Source organism: Protomyctophum bolini, assembly GCF_963924005.1.
Source record: "Protomyctophum bolini genome assembly, chromosome: 15".
In the NCBI taxonomy this organism is placed as follows: Eukaryota; Metazoa; Chordata; class Actinopteri; order Myctophiformes; family Myctophidae; genus Protomyctophum; species Protomyctophum bolini.
Window position 1 is genome coordinate 28,305,994 of NC_137876.1, and position 18,223 is coordinate 28,324,216.

Here is an 18,223-nt window from a genome sequence, read left to right on the forward strand (position 1 = left end):
CAGGGTGCTAGGCCAGTGATGATGGAAGGGATGTTTTCGGCTTGAAATCTTGCGCTGTTTGGCTTGAAACATAAATTATACACACGCAGAAATCAACACATGCAATGGCGGGTATACGGAGAGCTAACGGAAAATACCCGTCAATGAGCCCGGCTGTAAGGTAACATCGATTTATGTTTATGGAAAAACGACGCGACGAAAAGACTGGCTAGCTATAGCCTTATAGCTATTAAACGTTAGCGAAAACAGCTGTCCGTTAATCCGTTGATGGGTGTCACAACCTCGGACGGAATCCAATACACTGACTGTCGTTGGTTAAAATTTATTTACTAGTATTGTCTAGCGAAATAATTAATTGTGCCAAATAACGGAAATTAATTCATAATAACGCCGGACCGGGGCCGACTTGGACTCTTCTATACTGGCAGCGCCAGTGGCATTATTGAATGTGTAATTAATAATTATCTTCACATTCTGTGACCGATGTTCCACAATGACATCCTTTACTTTTTATTTCATTTCAGTTGTTCTCGTGTGCGACATGTCCAGTCACTGCTGCTCTGTGATGGTGGCACTGCCACTGCCACTCCTGATGGCATCCTGTGTTGTCTTGGTATGTTGCCTTGCCTCCATATACACTACAGTCTGTAGCCTATATGTCCACAATACACGACATCATTACAATCAATAGATCTTACCATAAATGCTCACGATCTAGATAAACATAACCTTTGTTTAACTAGGCCTAAGTGGGAGCGTTTCCATAGCAAGTACAAAAACTCAAAATAAAAGGTGTAGGCCTACAGTATACTACCATAAAGGCACAGAGACATGTTTAGTTCACTAGCACAGCACAAAATAAATGAATGACTACACATAATCAGCAACATATTATTTGCAGTGCATGTATTATAACAGTTTTTTATGTTACAGGAATTGACAGCCGATACAATGAAGGCTGCAGTGAGCTGGCCAACTACCTGTTCTATGGACTATATGGACAGAACCAGATGAGTCTGGACCCTGTTCTCGATGAGTTTCCTGAAGAAGTGTTGGACGGTATGTAGCAGGCGCTGAGACCCATTTACTGTTTTCTTACTTGCTGTGGTTTTAAATGCACGTTGACACACGAGAGATGATTACTACACTTGATCACTACATTGACTAATACATTAGCCATGTCAAGTGAAACTGTTGCATAACACATTTCATACCCATTGGAAAGTTTACATGCTATTACTTGAAATACAAAATACAAATGTACCCACCAAAATAATTTCCCATTGTTTAAGACAGTGGCAGTGGCTCATAGTGGCCGGTAGAACAGGATGGGAACCGTGACGTTCCCAGTTTCAACCCGGGCTCCCCCATAGTTAGTGTCGAAGTGTCCTTGAGCAAGACACTGAACTCCTAATTGCTCCCGATGTGCCGTGTGGTGCCTTGCATGGTTTCCCCGCCATCGGTGTATGAATGTGTGTGTGAATGGGTGGATGTAATGCACAATCTATGTAAAGCATGTATTTAGATAAAAGCGCTATATAAATGCACCATTTACCATTTTAAGACACGTTTCTTTTCCAAGAGAATCCCTTGCATGATGAACCGTCTACTTTGCAATAAAGTGATTCTCATTTTTGTTGTCGTCATCAGATGTGATTTTGCTAATCAAGAGGGATTGCGTCCACTTGTATTGCAACCCGGTGAACTACAGCTACCTGCTGCCCTATGTTTCCCACTGGAGGAACCTGCATCTCTACTGCATGACCCATGCAGAGGTTTTACTCTCATTTCTAGCCTTGTTTGGTAGTGTTGGTTACTGTTACTGTGTTGTTGTGTGCCTCAAGCTAATAGAAGGAGAGCTATTCATGGCTCACAAGATCAGTAACATGATTTTATAGACAGACTTAATAGGCAAACTGTAGTTTTAATTATATTGATAGATAGATAAGTGATATACTAGACCTATACATTTTTTGCATTGCGTTACAGTATATTAGGCACATTCAAAGAAAGCATTTCTTGCTGAAAACGAAATCTTTCCGTAAAAAGGTTGTTAACCTGTTTGCTCTCCTCTCTCCATACACACAGTACGAGGATGAAGAGGCAGCGGAGGAGTTCAAAATCTCCAGTTTTGTCACCATGGTGCGGGACTGCAGCCGTATTGGAGTGCCCTACAGCTACCAAGGTACAGGACTTCTGCAGTTTAACCTAATACATTCATCACCTCTGAGGTCATTCACTCTACGGTGGATCTACACAGTAGTTCTATAAATATAATGTAGGCTAACTACTTATTTGTTCCACTTATTTTCAAGGCAACCTAGTGATTACTGTGTAATTATGCATGCGGCACAAGTAATTATACTTCCATTATTTCAGGGCACATGCAGAAGTTTGACATGTTTATGATGGAGAAATGGCCCATAATTCAGGCTTTTGCCCTGGAGGGGATTGGCGGTGGAAGCTTCTTCACTATGAAATACAAGGTACCCCAAGCATGTCTTTGAAAAAGAGATAGATTTGTTGTTAGGATCCAGGCAGAGATAGGCTATAGGAAGCCCTTTTCTTTTGGAATATTCGGCAGCCGTTCTCAATGTGTGCAGTGCACGCCAAAGGCGAGCAAATCTCTAGTAACGTACAGATGGGGTCACCTAGACACAGGATCTGACACAAATTCTGGATTTATCTTGTGATTTCTTCTGATGACATCTAGAAAAATCCATCTCATATTACAAGGGACTCAGCCAGCAAAATATTACGTGATTATTGTACTTAAATAAAACATTTGTATTAGTTTACTTAATGTGTCTGAGATCACCAGTTGTGGTGACAGATAGGGGTTGATGGCACCAACACTGCCACATCTAGCCTACATTTCTTTAGAAAACAATGGTATACTATTGTGAAACCAGTTGAGAACCACTCATTCACCCAGTTTTTTGTTTTTTCTTTCTTCTTCTTTTCATATCTTCTTTTCCTTTAATTATTGATAGGGTACAGTAATTAGACAGGAAAGGGGGGAGAGATGGAGGGGAGACATGTGGCAAAGGCCGACAGGCTCGGGACTCGAACCCGCGGCACACCGTCAGGCTGGATTACCGGCCTAGGTGCCTGGACCGCTTAGCTGCGGCCCAGGCCAATAACTATTTAAATCGTAGTTTTATTTAGTTATCTTCTGTTTACCTGTCATCCAGTTGATGGACATCAGTGAGATGCTGTGGCAGGTCTACACCAGACTAGACCCTGTGTCCCTGGATCGCCTTCTGACAGAGGTAGCTTTCTCCTATCCCTCTTCTTTGCTCTTGTTATTTTCTGTTCTTGTACTTGTACATGATTACTATAGAATCACACACACTATGGAGTCATAGAGCTGTGATAGAGCTGTGTTCAAGTCAAAGAGTCCTATCGTACTCTTTGACTTGAACCATCAGCATTTTTCTACCATACTAAATTCCAAGTGAATTGTACTATCAGGGATCATGGATGTTGTTTGTGTTGTAGGACCTGCTTAACTTTGAGAAACAGTGGAGTAGCTTTTATGCTAGCATGGACCTGGAGAGCCATCTGTCTATCTTGGAGCTGTCTGAAGCACAGGCAGGAGAGGTAATACTGCTGCCACTCTTATAATGCTTCAGCGACTCTTATGATACTGTAGCCAGCCTTAAATACACAACTAAGTGAAAGTTGCTCAATCAAATTTGTACTTTAGTTAAAATACTGGAGTATTTGCTTTTCAAATTACTCTTGTAAAAATAACACTGTAGTTATTACTATTATGTGACTCTGCCAGTTGCATGCATTTAAATGTGTGTACTTGTAACTCCACAGGCTTTCCGTACTTATTATTCCCATGGCCTGATCTCAAGTAACATCAGCGATAGCAGGTATCCCTCCTAATTAACAATCTTCAACACAGAATCCACGTCTTTTAAGATCATTCATAATCTTATGATTATTATATAAAAGTTGTTCTACATGAAAATGTAGAATCAAAGTTCTTTTTGTATTTTTATTATGTGATTTATAATTTTCATGTGTGATTTCCTGTGGTCAGTAAAAGTCGTCAGCCCTACGTGTTGTTTGGAAACCATTCATCCATGGAGAGTCTGAAGAGCTACTCCTTCAACTTCCCCTCTGAGAGTCACCAGATCCGCAGCACCGGGCCCCAGGGTTCTATTGCCAGACACATGGTATCACAATCACTTGAACCTCTTATATTAACCCTATATAATTCATTGATCCCAGGGGTCCATCCATACGTATTACCCTCCTTTTTTCCCCCTCTGCACCAAATCTCTTCACCGAAAATGTACAAGCTCACAATGTGTTGTGAGCTTGTAGATCTGCTAGTTTGCCTATTGTCTGCAAATGTTCACCTATTATGACATTAGCCTGGCTAATAAGCCAGGCGCGAATCTGCCGTTGGCTGACTGACATACCCAGAATAGGGATGCTATGGGTCATGTGCTGCAAGCACTTACTGTACACGTGCACACAATACAATATGGATGTTGGGTAATGTGGATAAAGGGTGAAACAACAGGCTTTTAGCACCACATGTTTGAGTAAATGGGAATAACACGCAGATAACACCTAACCTATTAAGATATTTTGGGGCTTTTTTGCCTTTATTGATAGATTTACAGTTAGTTGACGGGAAACTGGGAGAGAGATGGGGGGGATTGACAACGCAGCAAAGTTCATCGCCTCCGTGAGGCGAAGGGTTAAATACTTACTTAGGCCTTTAAATTCCCTGAGGAACATAGGCCATTGATGAGTCTCCAGTCTCCTCCATCCCCTTCGGTCTTGTTCCCTCTGCTCCAGTTTCCATGACAGCCCTTGTGCCTTCATCTCCTGTTCTGTGGTTCTTCTCCAGGTGGCTCTAGGCCTTCCTCTGGCCTTGCGGGTTCCATGTTAATGCATGTTTTGTGATTGATCTATTGTGTCTTCGCAGTGTATGTCCTATCCATGTCCATTTCCTCCTCCTGATTTGTATCAAATGTTAAATACTTACACCACATTTATGTTAATGTCAATTTTATAAACACTTGCATTTTAACCAAGCTTAGTTTTCACTCATGTACAACCTTTGCAACGGTCACCCGAGATCCTTCTTGTCACCTTTCTCTCTTGTTCTTTAGTTTGTTAGTTTACATATCTTGCTGTCTTAGTGACCGGGTTGAAAACCACTTTCTCTCACTGTCCTACAGATTCTGCAGTGTGTCTCAGCCAGAGGACCTTTAGCCTGCTCTCGGACCTATTTCTTTGGGACCACTCATACCCCATACCTTGGTGAGTGTTCAACATGACTTTGCCAATCATCACATGCAAATATAGACATACACAAGCTATTTGTGAAGCTGACACCATGTCTCTACTCTATACGCCACGGTACCAGTTCATATTACACAGCTATTCATTCTTAACATTTTACAGCCTGTTGACAGCAGACTGCATTTTTGCAGGCTGTATTCTGGCAGCCTGCAGAAAAGGCAGGCAACAATCTAACTATACAGGACTAGGAGTCTACTAGGGCACAACTGTGTACCCTGTTTGTATAATTTCTCTTATGTCTTAAATCTTAATATAATATAGAGTCTGCTGTTTGATTGATTGACAGTTTCTGACCAAGGCTAAGTCATTGGGCAATTATTAATTTTAGTTTTTTCATGGCATATGAAAGCAGGGAATCATAGCTTCAAATTGACATTGGTTGTGCAGTTGTCCCCCCCCCCCCCCCCCCCCCCCCAGCAATGAAGGGGGGCATAATATTATAATATTATAATAATATTAATATACATAATATGCAATGTAATATTGCAACATCCCTGGTTATTGTATTGGGGTAGATTCAAATAGTAGTCAGTACTACAGTTCAGTCATGGAGTGATGGAGATGAATGCAGTTCCCACATAGTGTTTATAAAACTTTGAGAGCTGCTGAAAGTTGGGGCACTGTTTTCCCTTTGTTCTCAAGACAGCGTATTTGTAGCCTTGCATCTTTGTAGGTGAAGTTGAAACCAGTTCATTTATTTGTAGCTTTGTGTCTTTTGTAACCTACAAACGCTTACATTGACAACGAATGGTAGACTAGTCCGTATGTATCTTTGCATCTCACAGTATGTAGAATGGGTACATTTCAACGAAAGTACAGGTCAATACAGAAACTGCTACGAGGATAAAACCAGAAAAGCACTAAGACTTGTTTACACCAGGGTCCACCATTTTCAATTAATTCAGAACATTTAAAGACGTTTTAAAAAAAGGGGAACACGTGTACAGTATGGAAAAAGGGGAGAGGGGGACTTTTACAGGGGCCAGTTTCGAATTGCAGCCACTTTGAGAGCGGGTTTGAAGGAGTCTTAACGGCTGTTGGTAGGGAGTTCCACATTTTAGTGGCATAGGAGCTAAATTAATTTAACCCCTTGTTGGAGCCGAATCTGGGTTGAACATGGTTTATGGAACTCCCTCTGGGAAGTCTTGTGATCATGGACTTCGTTGACAGGTGTAGCTGTCAGGCAGAAAGTCCAAAATATTATGCTATGGTGACTTTGTCAGATTCTTGAATGTGTCCTTATATTATCATCACACCCAAATACAGTTCAAGTGGGAGGTTTTTGACTATTAATGTATTTTTCCCCCGTCTGAATTAGTCATTCTAATCAATGATGGACAAACCACCTAACTGCACAAGTTAGCTTTTTAATACTTTTCATTTGTTCAATATTTGTAAAACCCACACACAGACGTTAAGGGTGTTCAATAGCACTGATTTACAGTATATTTATTTAAAAAAAGTTGAAAAGCTGTTTTCTGCCCGTCAGCAACCATATATTATGTTTACTTAATGTTACGGTTTGCTTACAGTGCTTTTGTTTGTTCCTCTTCTAGGTAATCATGATATGCAGCAGAAGAAAACAGAGCTGCTGTGAGTGATAACATAATGGTCTTAAATCTCATAATTGACATATTCCAAAATAACCAGTGCCCGGTGTTGAATATTTATGAGCACCCGTCTGTTTTTCACAGCCTTCTGTCGCAGATTTATTCAGCTGCTGTCCAAGCTGTCCTCGCTGGAATTAAGTGCTTCTCTTGCAACTCCAGTGCTACCAAGGTAAAAATGTCATCAGTGCATATTTTAAAGATGCTTTTGTAACCTTTTCTTTTTTTCGTTTGTATAAGGACTTGCGCCAGACCAGTGGTTCTCAGTCTTTTTGGCTGGTGACCCCTCAAACATGATTTGGCCAAGTCTTGCGACTCGTGTCATTTATGACTCACTGATCTAACAACATACTCTGAACAAACATGTGTGGTGGAAGCATATAGACTGCTATTAATCATAATATATTTTATTATTTTGATTAAAGAAGCAGCTCCAGTAGCCTAGCTAGTGGTACCCCCACATTGGCTAGTGGTACATTGGCACAACAGTTGTGCCTCTTTACAATACATCCATAATCCACTGGTTTATCGATAATTTGATGTTTGATGTGGAAATACCTCTTAATTTGAACTGCTGTTAAGCTTTTGTGTGTCAGAGATCCTCAGAACAGTGAGAGCACAGTACCCATTCTGATCAATTTGATGACATGACATGTGAATATTGTAAAAACTCCTGCTTGTATTTTCATTGCTTGTGCCTGAATGTTCTTACCCACTTTGAGTTTCTCACTTGTGGTTGAGGTCACCGATACGTGTGCGTGTCAGGTGTGTCGTGTATGATGGATAGATCTTACTGTAACTGCAACCATCCACCAGTACAGGGCTGTGGAGAGCCAATGTTCCATGTTTTAGCGACAGAGTAAAGTACAATTCAGGGGCACGGTGGCACAGTTGGTAGTGCTGTCGCCTCACAGCTAGAAGGTCCTGGGTTCGATTCCCGCTCGGGGAGCTGTGGGTGCTGGCGGCGTGTTTCCTCCTCCGCGTCATCAGTGCCCATACCCGAGGCGGTGTTGACGAAAGGGCCTTTCTGTGTGGAGTTTGCATGTTCTCCCCGTGTCCCCTAGGGTAGGTACCCTCACAAAAACATGCAGTAATGCTGGTCTCTAAACTGCCTCCCCCTGGCCAGCCGGGGCGCCTGATGGATGGGAATGGAACTGGTTGGAATAACGTGTTCCTTCCATGCGCTACGTCCAACCAGGGAAACTCCCCCCTGTCAGGTGTAAAGGAGCAACTTGGACACTCAGGCATGAAGGAAGCATGAGTTCAAGTCCGTTGCTCTCCCCAGGTTGACGGAGGGTGTGTAGAGCCCAGGATCACATTAGATAATTGACACAGGGTTTTTTTTTAAAGAGTAAAGTACAATTCATGAGGGAAGGCGAAATGGAAGAGGGAGTCTTGCCTGCTACACCTACCAGTCTGATCGGTCTGCCTTGTGTGCTCAGACACACACACACGCGCGCACACACACACACACACACACACACACACACACACGCACGAGGCGTGCGCATGCAGTGTACACACAAATGTCCTCGCTCGCTCTCTCTTTTTACAGATACTCGAAGTATTCTTAATTGAGCTTCTCCTGAAATTATAATATTATTATTATCATTTATTTATTTTGTATCACTGCTATAGATTATCCTATGTGATTAAGATGTGTGATGTGATCAGATGTATGGGCAAATAGGAAGAAAATGGACACCTGGTCATGTACCTCCCATCACATTAACTTAATTGTGATATTTTTTTACTGTGATGTGTTTTCTTATATTCATTTAACTAAATGTTCATTATTTTCTTTTCTTATTTTTTTTAGGCAAAGGATGTCGCAGAACACACCTTTCTAGTAGCCTTGGACACTGTGAACCTAACTCAGTACCGCTCTGCTCTCAGGTATTACATTTAACAAGTTGGTTCACAGTTAGATTTGATTTAGAATTGATTGGAAGTCATTGAGATTCTTAGTACCGTAGTTTGCTTGTACTGTATTCTTCAGGAAATACATACCGGTACCCACATGAAAGGAGTTTCTGAGTTCCCGTGTTCACTGCTTCTGTTGAGCACAAGTTCTGTGAATTTCATATTTTTCTCCTAGATCTAAAATTGAATTCAACATCCAAGCTGTGAATAACATAGGAAGGTAGGCCCACCTCAACTTATCCTGATCTTTACTGAATCTCAATCTACTGTATACATTTCTGCAGTACATTTCACATGCGTACCCTTTGCCATTCTGCTGATACTGTGTTTTCTTTCAGAATCATTCCTCTTAGCGACAAAGAAAGACGCAATGTAGTGAAGACTGTGAGTGCAATTTTCACATTTCTTTTTAACTAACCTAAGATTCATGTTGATTCACCAAACCTTTCTTGAGAAAATTGTGTTTTTGTCCCTCCAAGGCCTCCATGACAGTGCATGACATCCCCGATCTGCAGTGGGGCAGGGGGGACCTGGGCTCTGTAGTTTTCTCTGAGTCTTTCCTGGACTCCACCATCTACATTCAGCAGAAAGGTAAGACGATAATTACATCAGATCAAATTGAAATATGTCTTTATTGATTCCCCAATGGGAAAATGTAATTTACCTGATCAGAATTGCGTCACAGTTAACACAATATGTAGAAGTCATCAGAAAACACAGAGGAGTGATATACAAATAGCCTACTTCCTATTCCAGGGATCACATTTGTCATTGTTTGACTGCGTCATCTACTCTTGCCAAATAAGTCTTTGGTTCTCCTGCAGATGGCAGTGTGTCCTCAGATAGCTGCTTCTCCATCCTGACCACAACCGTGCCACGCTATGCTTGCTGGTTGGTACGTATGCTACTGAAAACATCCCTGTATCCATTCGTGATTTATTTATTCTGTGAGGAGACCATCCATCATCTAGGTACACTGAATTGGACATAATTATTCTGTGTTGGGGATGGCGACCTTCACGTTTATTTTGACCTGAGATCAGATTCTAAAAATGTCTTCTACATCCTGACAGTTTTCTGAAAAAGCTATGTTTCTGTCAGTCGTTCTTCGATTAAAAAAAAATAGCAGACCTACAAGCTCGTAGCGCGCCACTCGGTGGCTCGCTATGAGCTTGTAGATCTGCTATTTTTCAATAGCTAAAGCACCAAACACCAAAAGGGGTTCCCGCCCAAAATGGGTTAAATACGTACAAATATAAATTTGCATTATAATGTTGAATGGTGAACAACCTTGAGATCAAGAAATCACATTTTCTCAATACATAAAAAAAAGAGTGTTCCACCTATTCATCCCCACGCCTATCTATGATATCTCACTATGTTGTTCAAGCGCAACCCTTGTATTCCCTGCTCTTCTTTTCAGATGGAATCGGACGTGAAGCAATCGGAACAAGCGCAGCTTCTTATAAAGGTACGTTAAAAAACTCAACACAGTGACTTTAGTGTATGGTTGGTTCTACAAGTAGTGGCAGGGCGCTCATGGCCTTAATGTTTCTAAGCAGAGAGAGGAAGCCAGCTGTTTGGGAAGCGTGTTGACGACACCAGACGTTGCATATGTCTTCTCCAACAGCCAGCTCTCCACTCCAGAGGAAGGTAACACTATCCCTTTATCCTTATTTTCTGCAAAACAAGTTGTATTTGTTTATCATTTGCATAATTTGTTCCTTTGCCAACTGTTGCTTTTCCAGGGAAGATCATCTTCTTCTCTGAGGGACTTCTGTTTGTCCATCCTCAGTACGGAAGCATCACTTTATCTAAGGATCACATCAGAAATATCAAGTTCTATGATGAGGTTTGTTTAATAATTTTTAATCACGTTATGAGGACTATGAGCTTTTTGTCGACCTCCATGTAAACAACAACAATGATTTCACTGCCCTTGTACTTGTTCATGTGATATGTTGATACCATCTAGGATTCCAGTGCAGTGACCTCTTTGTTTGTGGAGTATGACAGCCGGCTGCTCTCTCACCTCCCGTTCCCTCTGCACTGCCCTGACCAGTGCCTGGTCTTTGCTCTTCAACCCAAATCCAAGAGCCACAAGGCTTTCTACTCTACAGTAAGCCTTTTTACCCTAATCTCTGGGATTAAGTTACACAGTATGATAAACCAGTTTTGGTTTGGCCTATATAACAAATATATATACCGGTATGCTTTTTAAGTATGTTAATTAACTTTTACAGTATGTTTCAAAGAACGTCATACTTTGATAATGGGGAGATGTAAATATTTCAAATTAAGAAATCGAAACCAAATTGACACTTGTGCTCAAGTTGTGAGAAGATACTCATTTCTGCTTCCAGGTGTTGTCAGTGTGGCAAAGCTGTGAATCTGGACTAAGTCTGCAGCTTGTGGAACAAGAACAATTGACTTGGGACCAGAAAAGCATGTAAGACTAAGAGTCTTAACTTAACTGCCACTGATAACACTTACTGTGCCCAACACTACTGCATGCCCATGGAGGAGTGCTCTGCTTCATGTCTGAGCTGTTCTCTGCAGAAATGTATTCCCATTGCTCAGACAACAGCAAAGACCTTAATAGCTGTGTGTGTGTGTGTGTGTGTGTGTGTGTGTGTGTGTGTGTGTGTGTGTGTGTGTGTGTGTGTGTGTGTGTGTGTGTGTGTGTGTGTGTGTGTGTGTGTGTGTGTGTGTGTGTGCGTGCAAGCGTAGCCATTTATGAGAGACTACTATTTAATATGTGAAGAGAGATGCTTTTTATGTATATAAATGGACTACATGCCAAAATAAATCAAATGCTAAATGACAAAATACAGCATAATCATTGTAACTACTAAAATGCAGGAAATTCATAAAGTGTAAGTCCTTAAATATTGATAATTATCACACTGAAATGCAGATAATGATTAACACTACTAATTGTGAGTCTGTTTCATCTTCCGCCATGCTTGAAAGACCTATCTGCGTCAGCCACGTTTGTGTGAGTGAGTGAGAGAGAGAGAGAGAGAGAGAGCAAGAGAGAGCAAGGGAGAGCAAGGGAGTGACGTCAGGTTTACCAAGGTCTCATCCTCATGAACAGACAAAATACATCACTTTTAACTGATAATTAAAGCCGCATTTTGCTATGCTACTGGTGCTACTGCCAAGTTTCAGTTTACATGCATGCACGAATGAGTGCAAGAGTGCAGTAGGAGAACAGCATTAAGACTTTTTTCAAAACACTTTCAAGATTTTTTAAAATGTTCAAGAATAGTAGATGTACAAGTGCTTGTGCAATGCTGACACGCTGTGAGCTTGTATATCTGCATAATATAACCAATGTTCTAAATCTTACGTTTTCTGGAAAATGTATATTGCTTAGTTGGTAAATGCTATAGCTAAAATATAAAATAACAGATGTTTTTTCTGGTTTTAATGGGTTAACTTTCGTAGTTTAATTTAAATTAAATAAATTATACTTTGAAATTGCATAGAAATCATTGACAAAATGTCAGTCAAAACATCAGTAATCGCAATCGGTTGGCTAGGACATTCCAAAATTGGGATTGGAACCAAGAATATGGCAATGGTCGGGCTGTAGTGTATATGGAAGGATTTTCGTTTAAGATGTGAAGAGTAAATACTCAATATGAACAACGTTTTAATAAAGTATCTTCTGTTTCTTCAGGCACTTGCGTCTTCAGAAGCTGCATGACAGTCAGGGGCCTCCGGTGGCCAAACGCAGAGGCAGCCTAAAGACCTCCTATTCCCAGCTACCAGAGCAAGACATGTTAGTACACACTGTCTTACCACATCTTAGGTATTAGGTCCACATGCACTGATACAGCTGCCCACCTACTCTACAAAGGAATTCTTAGCTAGCAGTTTCCTTTCTATTTAGCGTCCTTCTGCTTGTAAATTGCTCCCTTGAATAGAAAAACACAAGACTTTATTCCATGTTAAAAAAAAGTACTTTAGGTGAGAACTATTGCATGTGTTTATACCTCCAGTACTCGGGATGTGCAGAGACTTTTATTTTTAGAATTACAGGCAATACACTTAAGAAATAGGGGACCATTACAATATCACTGTTCATATATTACCTTCAATCATAGTAAATTGTATTCAGGTTCAGTATCCGTAGAAATGTATAAAGAAATGGGTATCCTCATTAGAGACATTTTAAGACTATTGCAGGTGTTGGATGGGAAGGAGAGCTAAAGATTTGTGCCCAGAACTAAAACATTCCTCTTCGCATGTAGCATTTTGTTCCTGTGTCGGCCGAAACCTTGTATGTCCATGACCGTTCCTTCTTTATTATCATTTTAAAAACATTTGCGTTGTAACTTGTGAGCTTGTAGATCTGATTTGCTAAGTTTGTGTGGCACTCATATGATGAAGTAGGGCATTAAGTTATGAGAAAAAAAGTTGAAACTTAGATATATGAGGTTTCTGCCCGACAGTGACGATTTGTATACCTTCTCAAAGTAAAACTCCTTGTCAGCTGGTTTCTCATTCATGTGTACTACTTTCCACTCCACCAGGTTCCTTCAGCACTTTGCCCTGAGCAGTGTGGGTCAGGAGCCCATTCTTAATGACCATCTGGGGGCGCTGTTCTCCTCCACAGAGATGAAAAGCCCTCTGACAGCCCAGGGAGACAAGGTGAGCTCACTGGGTGAAGGGCACAGAAACATCTCTAGGGGAAATGCATTTATTTATTTAGCCAGTTTCTACAAAGCAGTTTAGCATTTTCTCACTTTCTTGTTTGTTTGTGACAAACTTGATTATGTTCAATATGACTTACTTAATCCTATTTGTGCCCTGGCTGTGGGACAAAAGGGTACAATGAGTTGTTCCAGTGATTCCTGCCTTTCTATTTAGCTTCGTCTGGCTGTATTTGGAAGTAGAGTAGGCAGTGCATCTCCCTTGGTATGTTTTCATAAAGAAAAGCCAACAGGTAGACCATGTGGAGGAGACACAGGATGAAACAAATGGCAGACTTCCATCCTAGTCTTGCAGGGTTACATTATGGTTCTCTTCACTACACTAGTACACATCATTGACAGAACTCTCTGAACAGGTTGTCATCACCATCGTCTCTGGGCTGCCAGGAAACCACAAGAGCAGGCTCTGCAACTATCTGGTACAGTTGAACAAGGAAGGTGGCAGGTAAGAGACGAGTCATTTGTATTCAAAACATAAGACCTATTTTCAACACGCGTGGCAATGCGACACATCATGAGCTTGTAGATCAGCAGTTTTTGCTATTTTCTGAAAACATTTGACTATAATGGCATGCCCAAAATAGGGACTATCATTATTCTCATTATTAATTGCATGCCATAGGTGGGTGGTATACCAGCCTGGTCCAGACAGCTGCGATGGCTTCTCCGCCTCTCACCTGCAGCACTTTCTGTCCAACTTCCTGGAGAGCCAGCGAGGTCCAGGGGGAAAGCCCAGACTGATGCTGCTCACTCCTGGGTAAGGAAGGGTCCATTCAACGTCAACTTCAGTGACCCACTGATCTCGCAATGTCATTTTTCAGCACAGGAAAAAAAAGAACAGTTGGAGCCAGCTCCGAATCTCTAGTTGCACATGTTATTCGTTTTTTGAGTTATCTTTCTGTCACTTCTTCTGTCACAACACTGCCTGCCAGGCTGTCACATAAATGAAGAAAAAAAAACAGCAACACAGGAAAGTAGGTTTTTCTGTTATGTGATTGTGTGTATTTACTGATTCCCTTCTCTCACACATGTTTGTCTACAGATATACAGATATTCTGGACGTGGTCCAGGCTGTGTTGTTCCATCCAGACCCCGTTGTCCAGGCTTGTTTCACCATTGGAGCTGTCACGGCCTGTGTGGACCCTCTCTCCTCCTGTATGGAGCACAGGTAATATTTCTCTCGCTGTCCTTTTCTGGATGCTGAATAATGAATGCATCGCTGGGTTCCTCTTTGTTATTTAACTATAAAGCTCATCCAGGAACAGCACTGCAGTAGCTGACAGTAAGTAAGTAATACTTATGTCAAGTCTATTTTAAATACCAGATATGTAGGGCTTATCGCATCAGGACAGTTAAGCTATTACCAGGTGAATATTAGTCAGTGAATGAATTATGAATAACAAAATTGCATTTCTAATACTCTGTACTGTCACTCCCTAATCCTTCGGGTGCTCAGTGTTTCTTCCTATGGGGTAAACCCAAACATTTGGTCTAAAATGTGTGCTAAGATTTAACCACATGAACCCCAGCATCCTTATTCTGGGCATGTCATAATAGGCAAACATCCATTGAAAATAGCAGATCTACAGTACAAGCCCATAATGCATCTCAAGAGATTTGGTGTAGAGGGAACCAAGTATATAGACTTTAAGTGATTTAAAAAAGTATTTTCAAATACTATTTGAGCAGCAGTATATTCTGCAGGATGAGGGAGTGCCAGATGTCCTCAGGGTGTGATGATATTGGTAGATCATTGAAATGCTGGAGGCTTCCAGTCCAAGGCTACATGACACTTCAGCTATTAAAACCCAAGGCTGGTTCCCTTTTCATACAGAGAGGATCAGTCCCCACATTTAATCTCACTCTCCTTTTGTTACAGGCTTAAGATGGAGACTCTCAGAGCCTCTCAGTGGGGCAGATTGACTGGGCTGGTCTAAACAATAAGGGCATACCACTCTAGTCAGTGAGCCTGGTTTTTCCACTGCGCAGCCGACCATAGCTAGCCAGTAGAGGTCTTCACGGGTCCAATATGACGGACCTGTGGAAATTGTACCCAGAGCCGAACTGACCCAAGCTAATTTTCTGAAATTGTCGGACCCGACCCGTTTAGAACGGTTATTATTGAGAGTTGTCTAGCGTTAAATATTTAATTAGACTTGTGTTTCTTACCTAAACGTAGTCTCCCTGATTGCTGCTTGCAGCACACCTGCTCATAACGTGGTCCCAGTCAATCAATGCAGACAGTTGGTGAAATCCAGTTTTCTTTAGATGTGTGTAATCCTTCTTCTTAGCCATTGCTAAAGCTAATCATCATTTTCTCTCGCAGTCTTGCAGACCATATGTTTCTCGTTTATCATTATAATCGGATTGGATTTTCCATTGTATTGCATTGTATTGTGCTTTGCAGAGCATACCGGTAACGACACACAATAACAACTCGATTGTTTTACCATTTTGAACCATTAACTAAACCGTTACATTAATATCAACAATCTTTGACATAACTGCCTGAACCTTGTTTCACCTCTGCCGACACATGGCAGTGCTCCAATCATTTAGTGCCATCCGATTCTTGTGGCAAGATTTTGTCTGCACTTTGCTTTCAGTTTCCAATCGTTGGGTCACTGTCAGAGCCCCGAGACAATCGGTACCGATTCCGAACCGGGCCGGTTGTCACTTATTGAGAATGAACCCGAGACCGAGCCCATCCTCAGGTATTTCGGGGGTCGGGCTTCCCAACCACCTCTACTAGCCAGTGCTTGCTGATTATTTATACCGGTATACAGTATTGAAAAAAGATTTGACATGAAAGCAAAATGTACTAGGCTAATTATGGATCACTACTGAAGTTGAGGCCTAATTTATGCCTCGTCGCATCGTCCTGTATTGCGTAATGAGCTCGATGCATGTTGGCCTGTGCCTGTGCCTGGTTAAAGATGGAGTGCCACAATTTTTGTATTTTTCCAGTTTTTCGTGTGTCTATGAGGTGACAGTACTTCATTAGACACCCTGGAGTAATTTTTATGTGCAATGATGTATTCCCTTTGTATTTAGGGTTTCTTCCTGGAGGCTGAACCCTTGACAGTGCATTATCAGTCTCCCTCCCCTAACCCCTCCCCCTATATCATACAACTACAACTACAGCTATGGGTGCGGCTTCAGTTCAGGTGGATCACCACCCATCACCACCCGCCAGGCAAACCAGGCATACTTAATTAACTGGTGGGGGTGCCCACATAAAAATGACATTTTAACAAATACTGTACACTTTTATTTTGAATAAATTCGTCCTATAACAATAAGACTGATAATCATGTTTTAGGTTGGAAAAAAATCATGGCACTCCATCTTTAAGCCACCGCCCCACCGCCGACCACAATACAGATATCTGTATTACAAAGATGGAATCATCTGTTTTGAAACACTGACTGTCTATTTCAAGTAGTGCCATTTTCCCAAAATGGAAATTAAAGGGATTTTGCATTGAAATCCTTTACATACATCCCCCCTGCCTGCCTGGCCCAGCTGTGGAGAGGCAGCTAGCAGTCTTAGTTAGTAATGTGGTTTAGTGCTGACTTTTCCATTCCAGGCGACTTCTGACAAGCCTCCTGTCCCTGTCTGTTCGCCCGCTGATTACGTCGGGTGGGGAGAGGGACCCCCCGACCACGGTGCTAATTGGCTCAGGGCTGACCCTCCTCTCAACCCTAACTTCTAATCCATTCCGCTCTCTCCTCATCGGAGCTCATCAGTCAGTCCTGATCCGTTGCTTTTTGACGGACAGAGACAGTTCATTACATCAGGACAGGAAAGATGAATACCTTTCCATACCTCCCCAAATGCACCGGGTTGAGGGGCTCTGGGATTTGCATTTTGTTTGTACAGTGCGCGTGTCCTCGCACATTTGTGGGCACCACATGCTGCTGTGCGAGTACGAGTGTGTGTGGTACACACATTCTCAGCTGTGTAAAAGGGCGTGGAAATGAACTTATATACAGTACACACACATACTGTACAGTATTTGTGTGTCACTGATGCGTGCAGGCGGAGGCCCTTCATGCTAGCGCTAGCAGGTACTGGTTTTGGCTGATCAGTCAGTGCAGGCGGTTCAGAAAAAGTGGGGAATATAACATGGATCGATTAGGAGACCCAGAATAAATTACATTAAGCTGAAATGAAATTATAGAAAAGCTTTTAGCTTGGTCAGTTGCCAATCGCCGGTACAGTGTCTTCCTATGTCTATGAGCAATGGCGCCTCCAGAGGCATAACAGCGTTACCTGACCATAGCATAGAATTAGACTGTTGATCGCTGCACAACTTTAGCCAAGCACCCCCTGAGTGAGTCATAAACAGAGTTATTGTTAGTGTTGATACAATGGCTCGCCGCACGGGATCAGATTTCAAATCAAAAAAGTGCTCCTAAGCCAAGTAATATTGAAACATGGTCTTGGTGTATGTGACAGTTGTGACACCCATGTACTATATGAGTAACACAATACACATTCTCCTCTTCTTTCCAGGTTTGGCTTTCCCAAGCTGTTAGAGCAATGTAGCCACGGTAAGTTTTATTACAAAGCTTTACTATGCAATCCCCTGTTATTTTATTTATCAGCAGTGCTTCGAGGCGATTTAAAACGCCT

At 41.8% G+C, this 18,223-nt stretch overlaps 1 protein-coding gene across 2 annotated transcripts in view; it reads left to right on the forward strand.

Annotated features, from left to right (window-relative positions):
* Positions 1 to 18,223, forward strand: part of dnaaf9 (dynein axonemal assembly factor 9) — a 31,241-nt gene continuing 13,018 nt past the window's right edge. For both annotated transcript variants that reach the window (XM_080784129.1, XM_080784130.1), the window contains exons 1-29: positions 1 to 160; positions 525 to 613; positions 934 to 1,059; positions 1,651 to 1,775; positions 2,089 to 2,185; positions 2,380 to 2,486; positions 3,195 to 3,272; positions 3,502 to 3,603; positions 3,829 to 3,884; positions 4,055 to 4,190; positions 5,211 to 5,292; positions 6,891 to 6,927; positions 7,029 to 7,113; positions 8,761 to 8,837; positions 9,040 to 9,084; positions 9,203 to 9,248; positions 9,344 to 9,455; positions 9,689 to 9,759; positions 10,288 to 10,335; positions 10,427 to 10,517; positions 10,613 to 10,716; positions 10,840 to 10,983; positions 11,228 to 11,313; positions 12,550 to 12,651; positions 13,406 to 13,523; positions 13,942 to 14,030; positions 14,208 to 14,342; positions 14,628 to 14,753; positions 18,104 to 18,141. In XM_080784129.1, the coding sequence (XP_080640255.1) occupies positions 105 to 160; positions 525 to 613; positions 934 to 1,059; positions 1,651 to 1,775; positions 2,089 to 2,185; positions 2,380 to 2,486; positions 3,195 to 3,272; positions 3,502 to 3,603; positions 3,829 to 3,884; positions 4,055 to 4,190; positions 5,211 to 5,292; positions 6,891 to 6,927; positions 7,029 to 7,113; positions 8,761 to 8,837; positions 9,040 to 9,084; positions 9,203 to 9,248; positions 9,344 to 9,455; positions 9,689 to 9,759; positions 10,288 to 10,335; positions 10,427 to 10,517; positions 10,613 to 10,716; positions 10,840 to 10,983; positions 11,228 to 11,313; positions 12,550 to 12,651; positions 13,406 to 13,523; positions 13,942 to 14,030; positions 14,208 to 14,342; positions 14,628 to 14,753; positions 18,104 to 18,141 (2,608 nt within the window). In that variant the 5' untranslated portion in view covers positions 1 to 104. The remainder of the gene's footprint in view (positions 161 to 524; positions 614 to 933; positions 1,060 to 1,650; positions 1,776 to 2,088; positions 2,186 to 2,379; positions 2,487 to 3,194; positions 3,273 to 3,501; positions 3,604 to 3,828; positions 3,885 to 4,054; positions 4,191 to 5,210; positions 5,293 to 6,890; positions 6,928 to 7,028; positions 7,114 to 8,760; positions 8,838 to 9,039; positions 9,085 to 9,202; positions 9,249 to 9,343; positions 9,456 to 9,688; positions 9,760 to 10,287; positions 10,336 to 10,426; positions 10,518 to 10,612; positions 10,717 to 10,839; positions 10,984 to 11,227; positions 11,314 to 12,549; positions 12,652 to 13,405; positions 13,524 to 13,941; positions 14,031 to 14,207; positions 14,343 to 14,627; positions 14,754 to 18,103; positions 18,142 to 18,223) is intronic.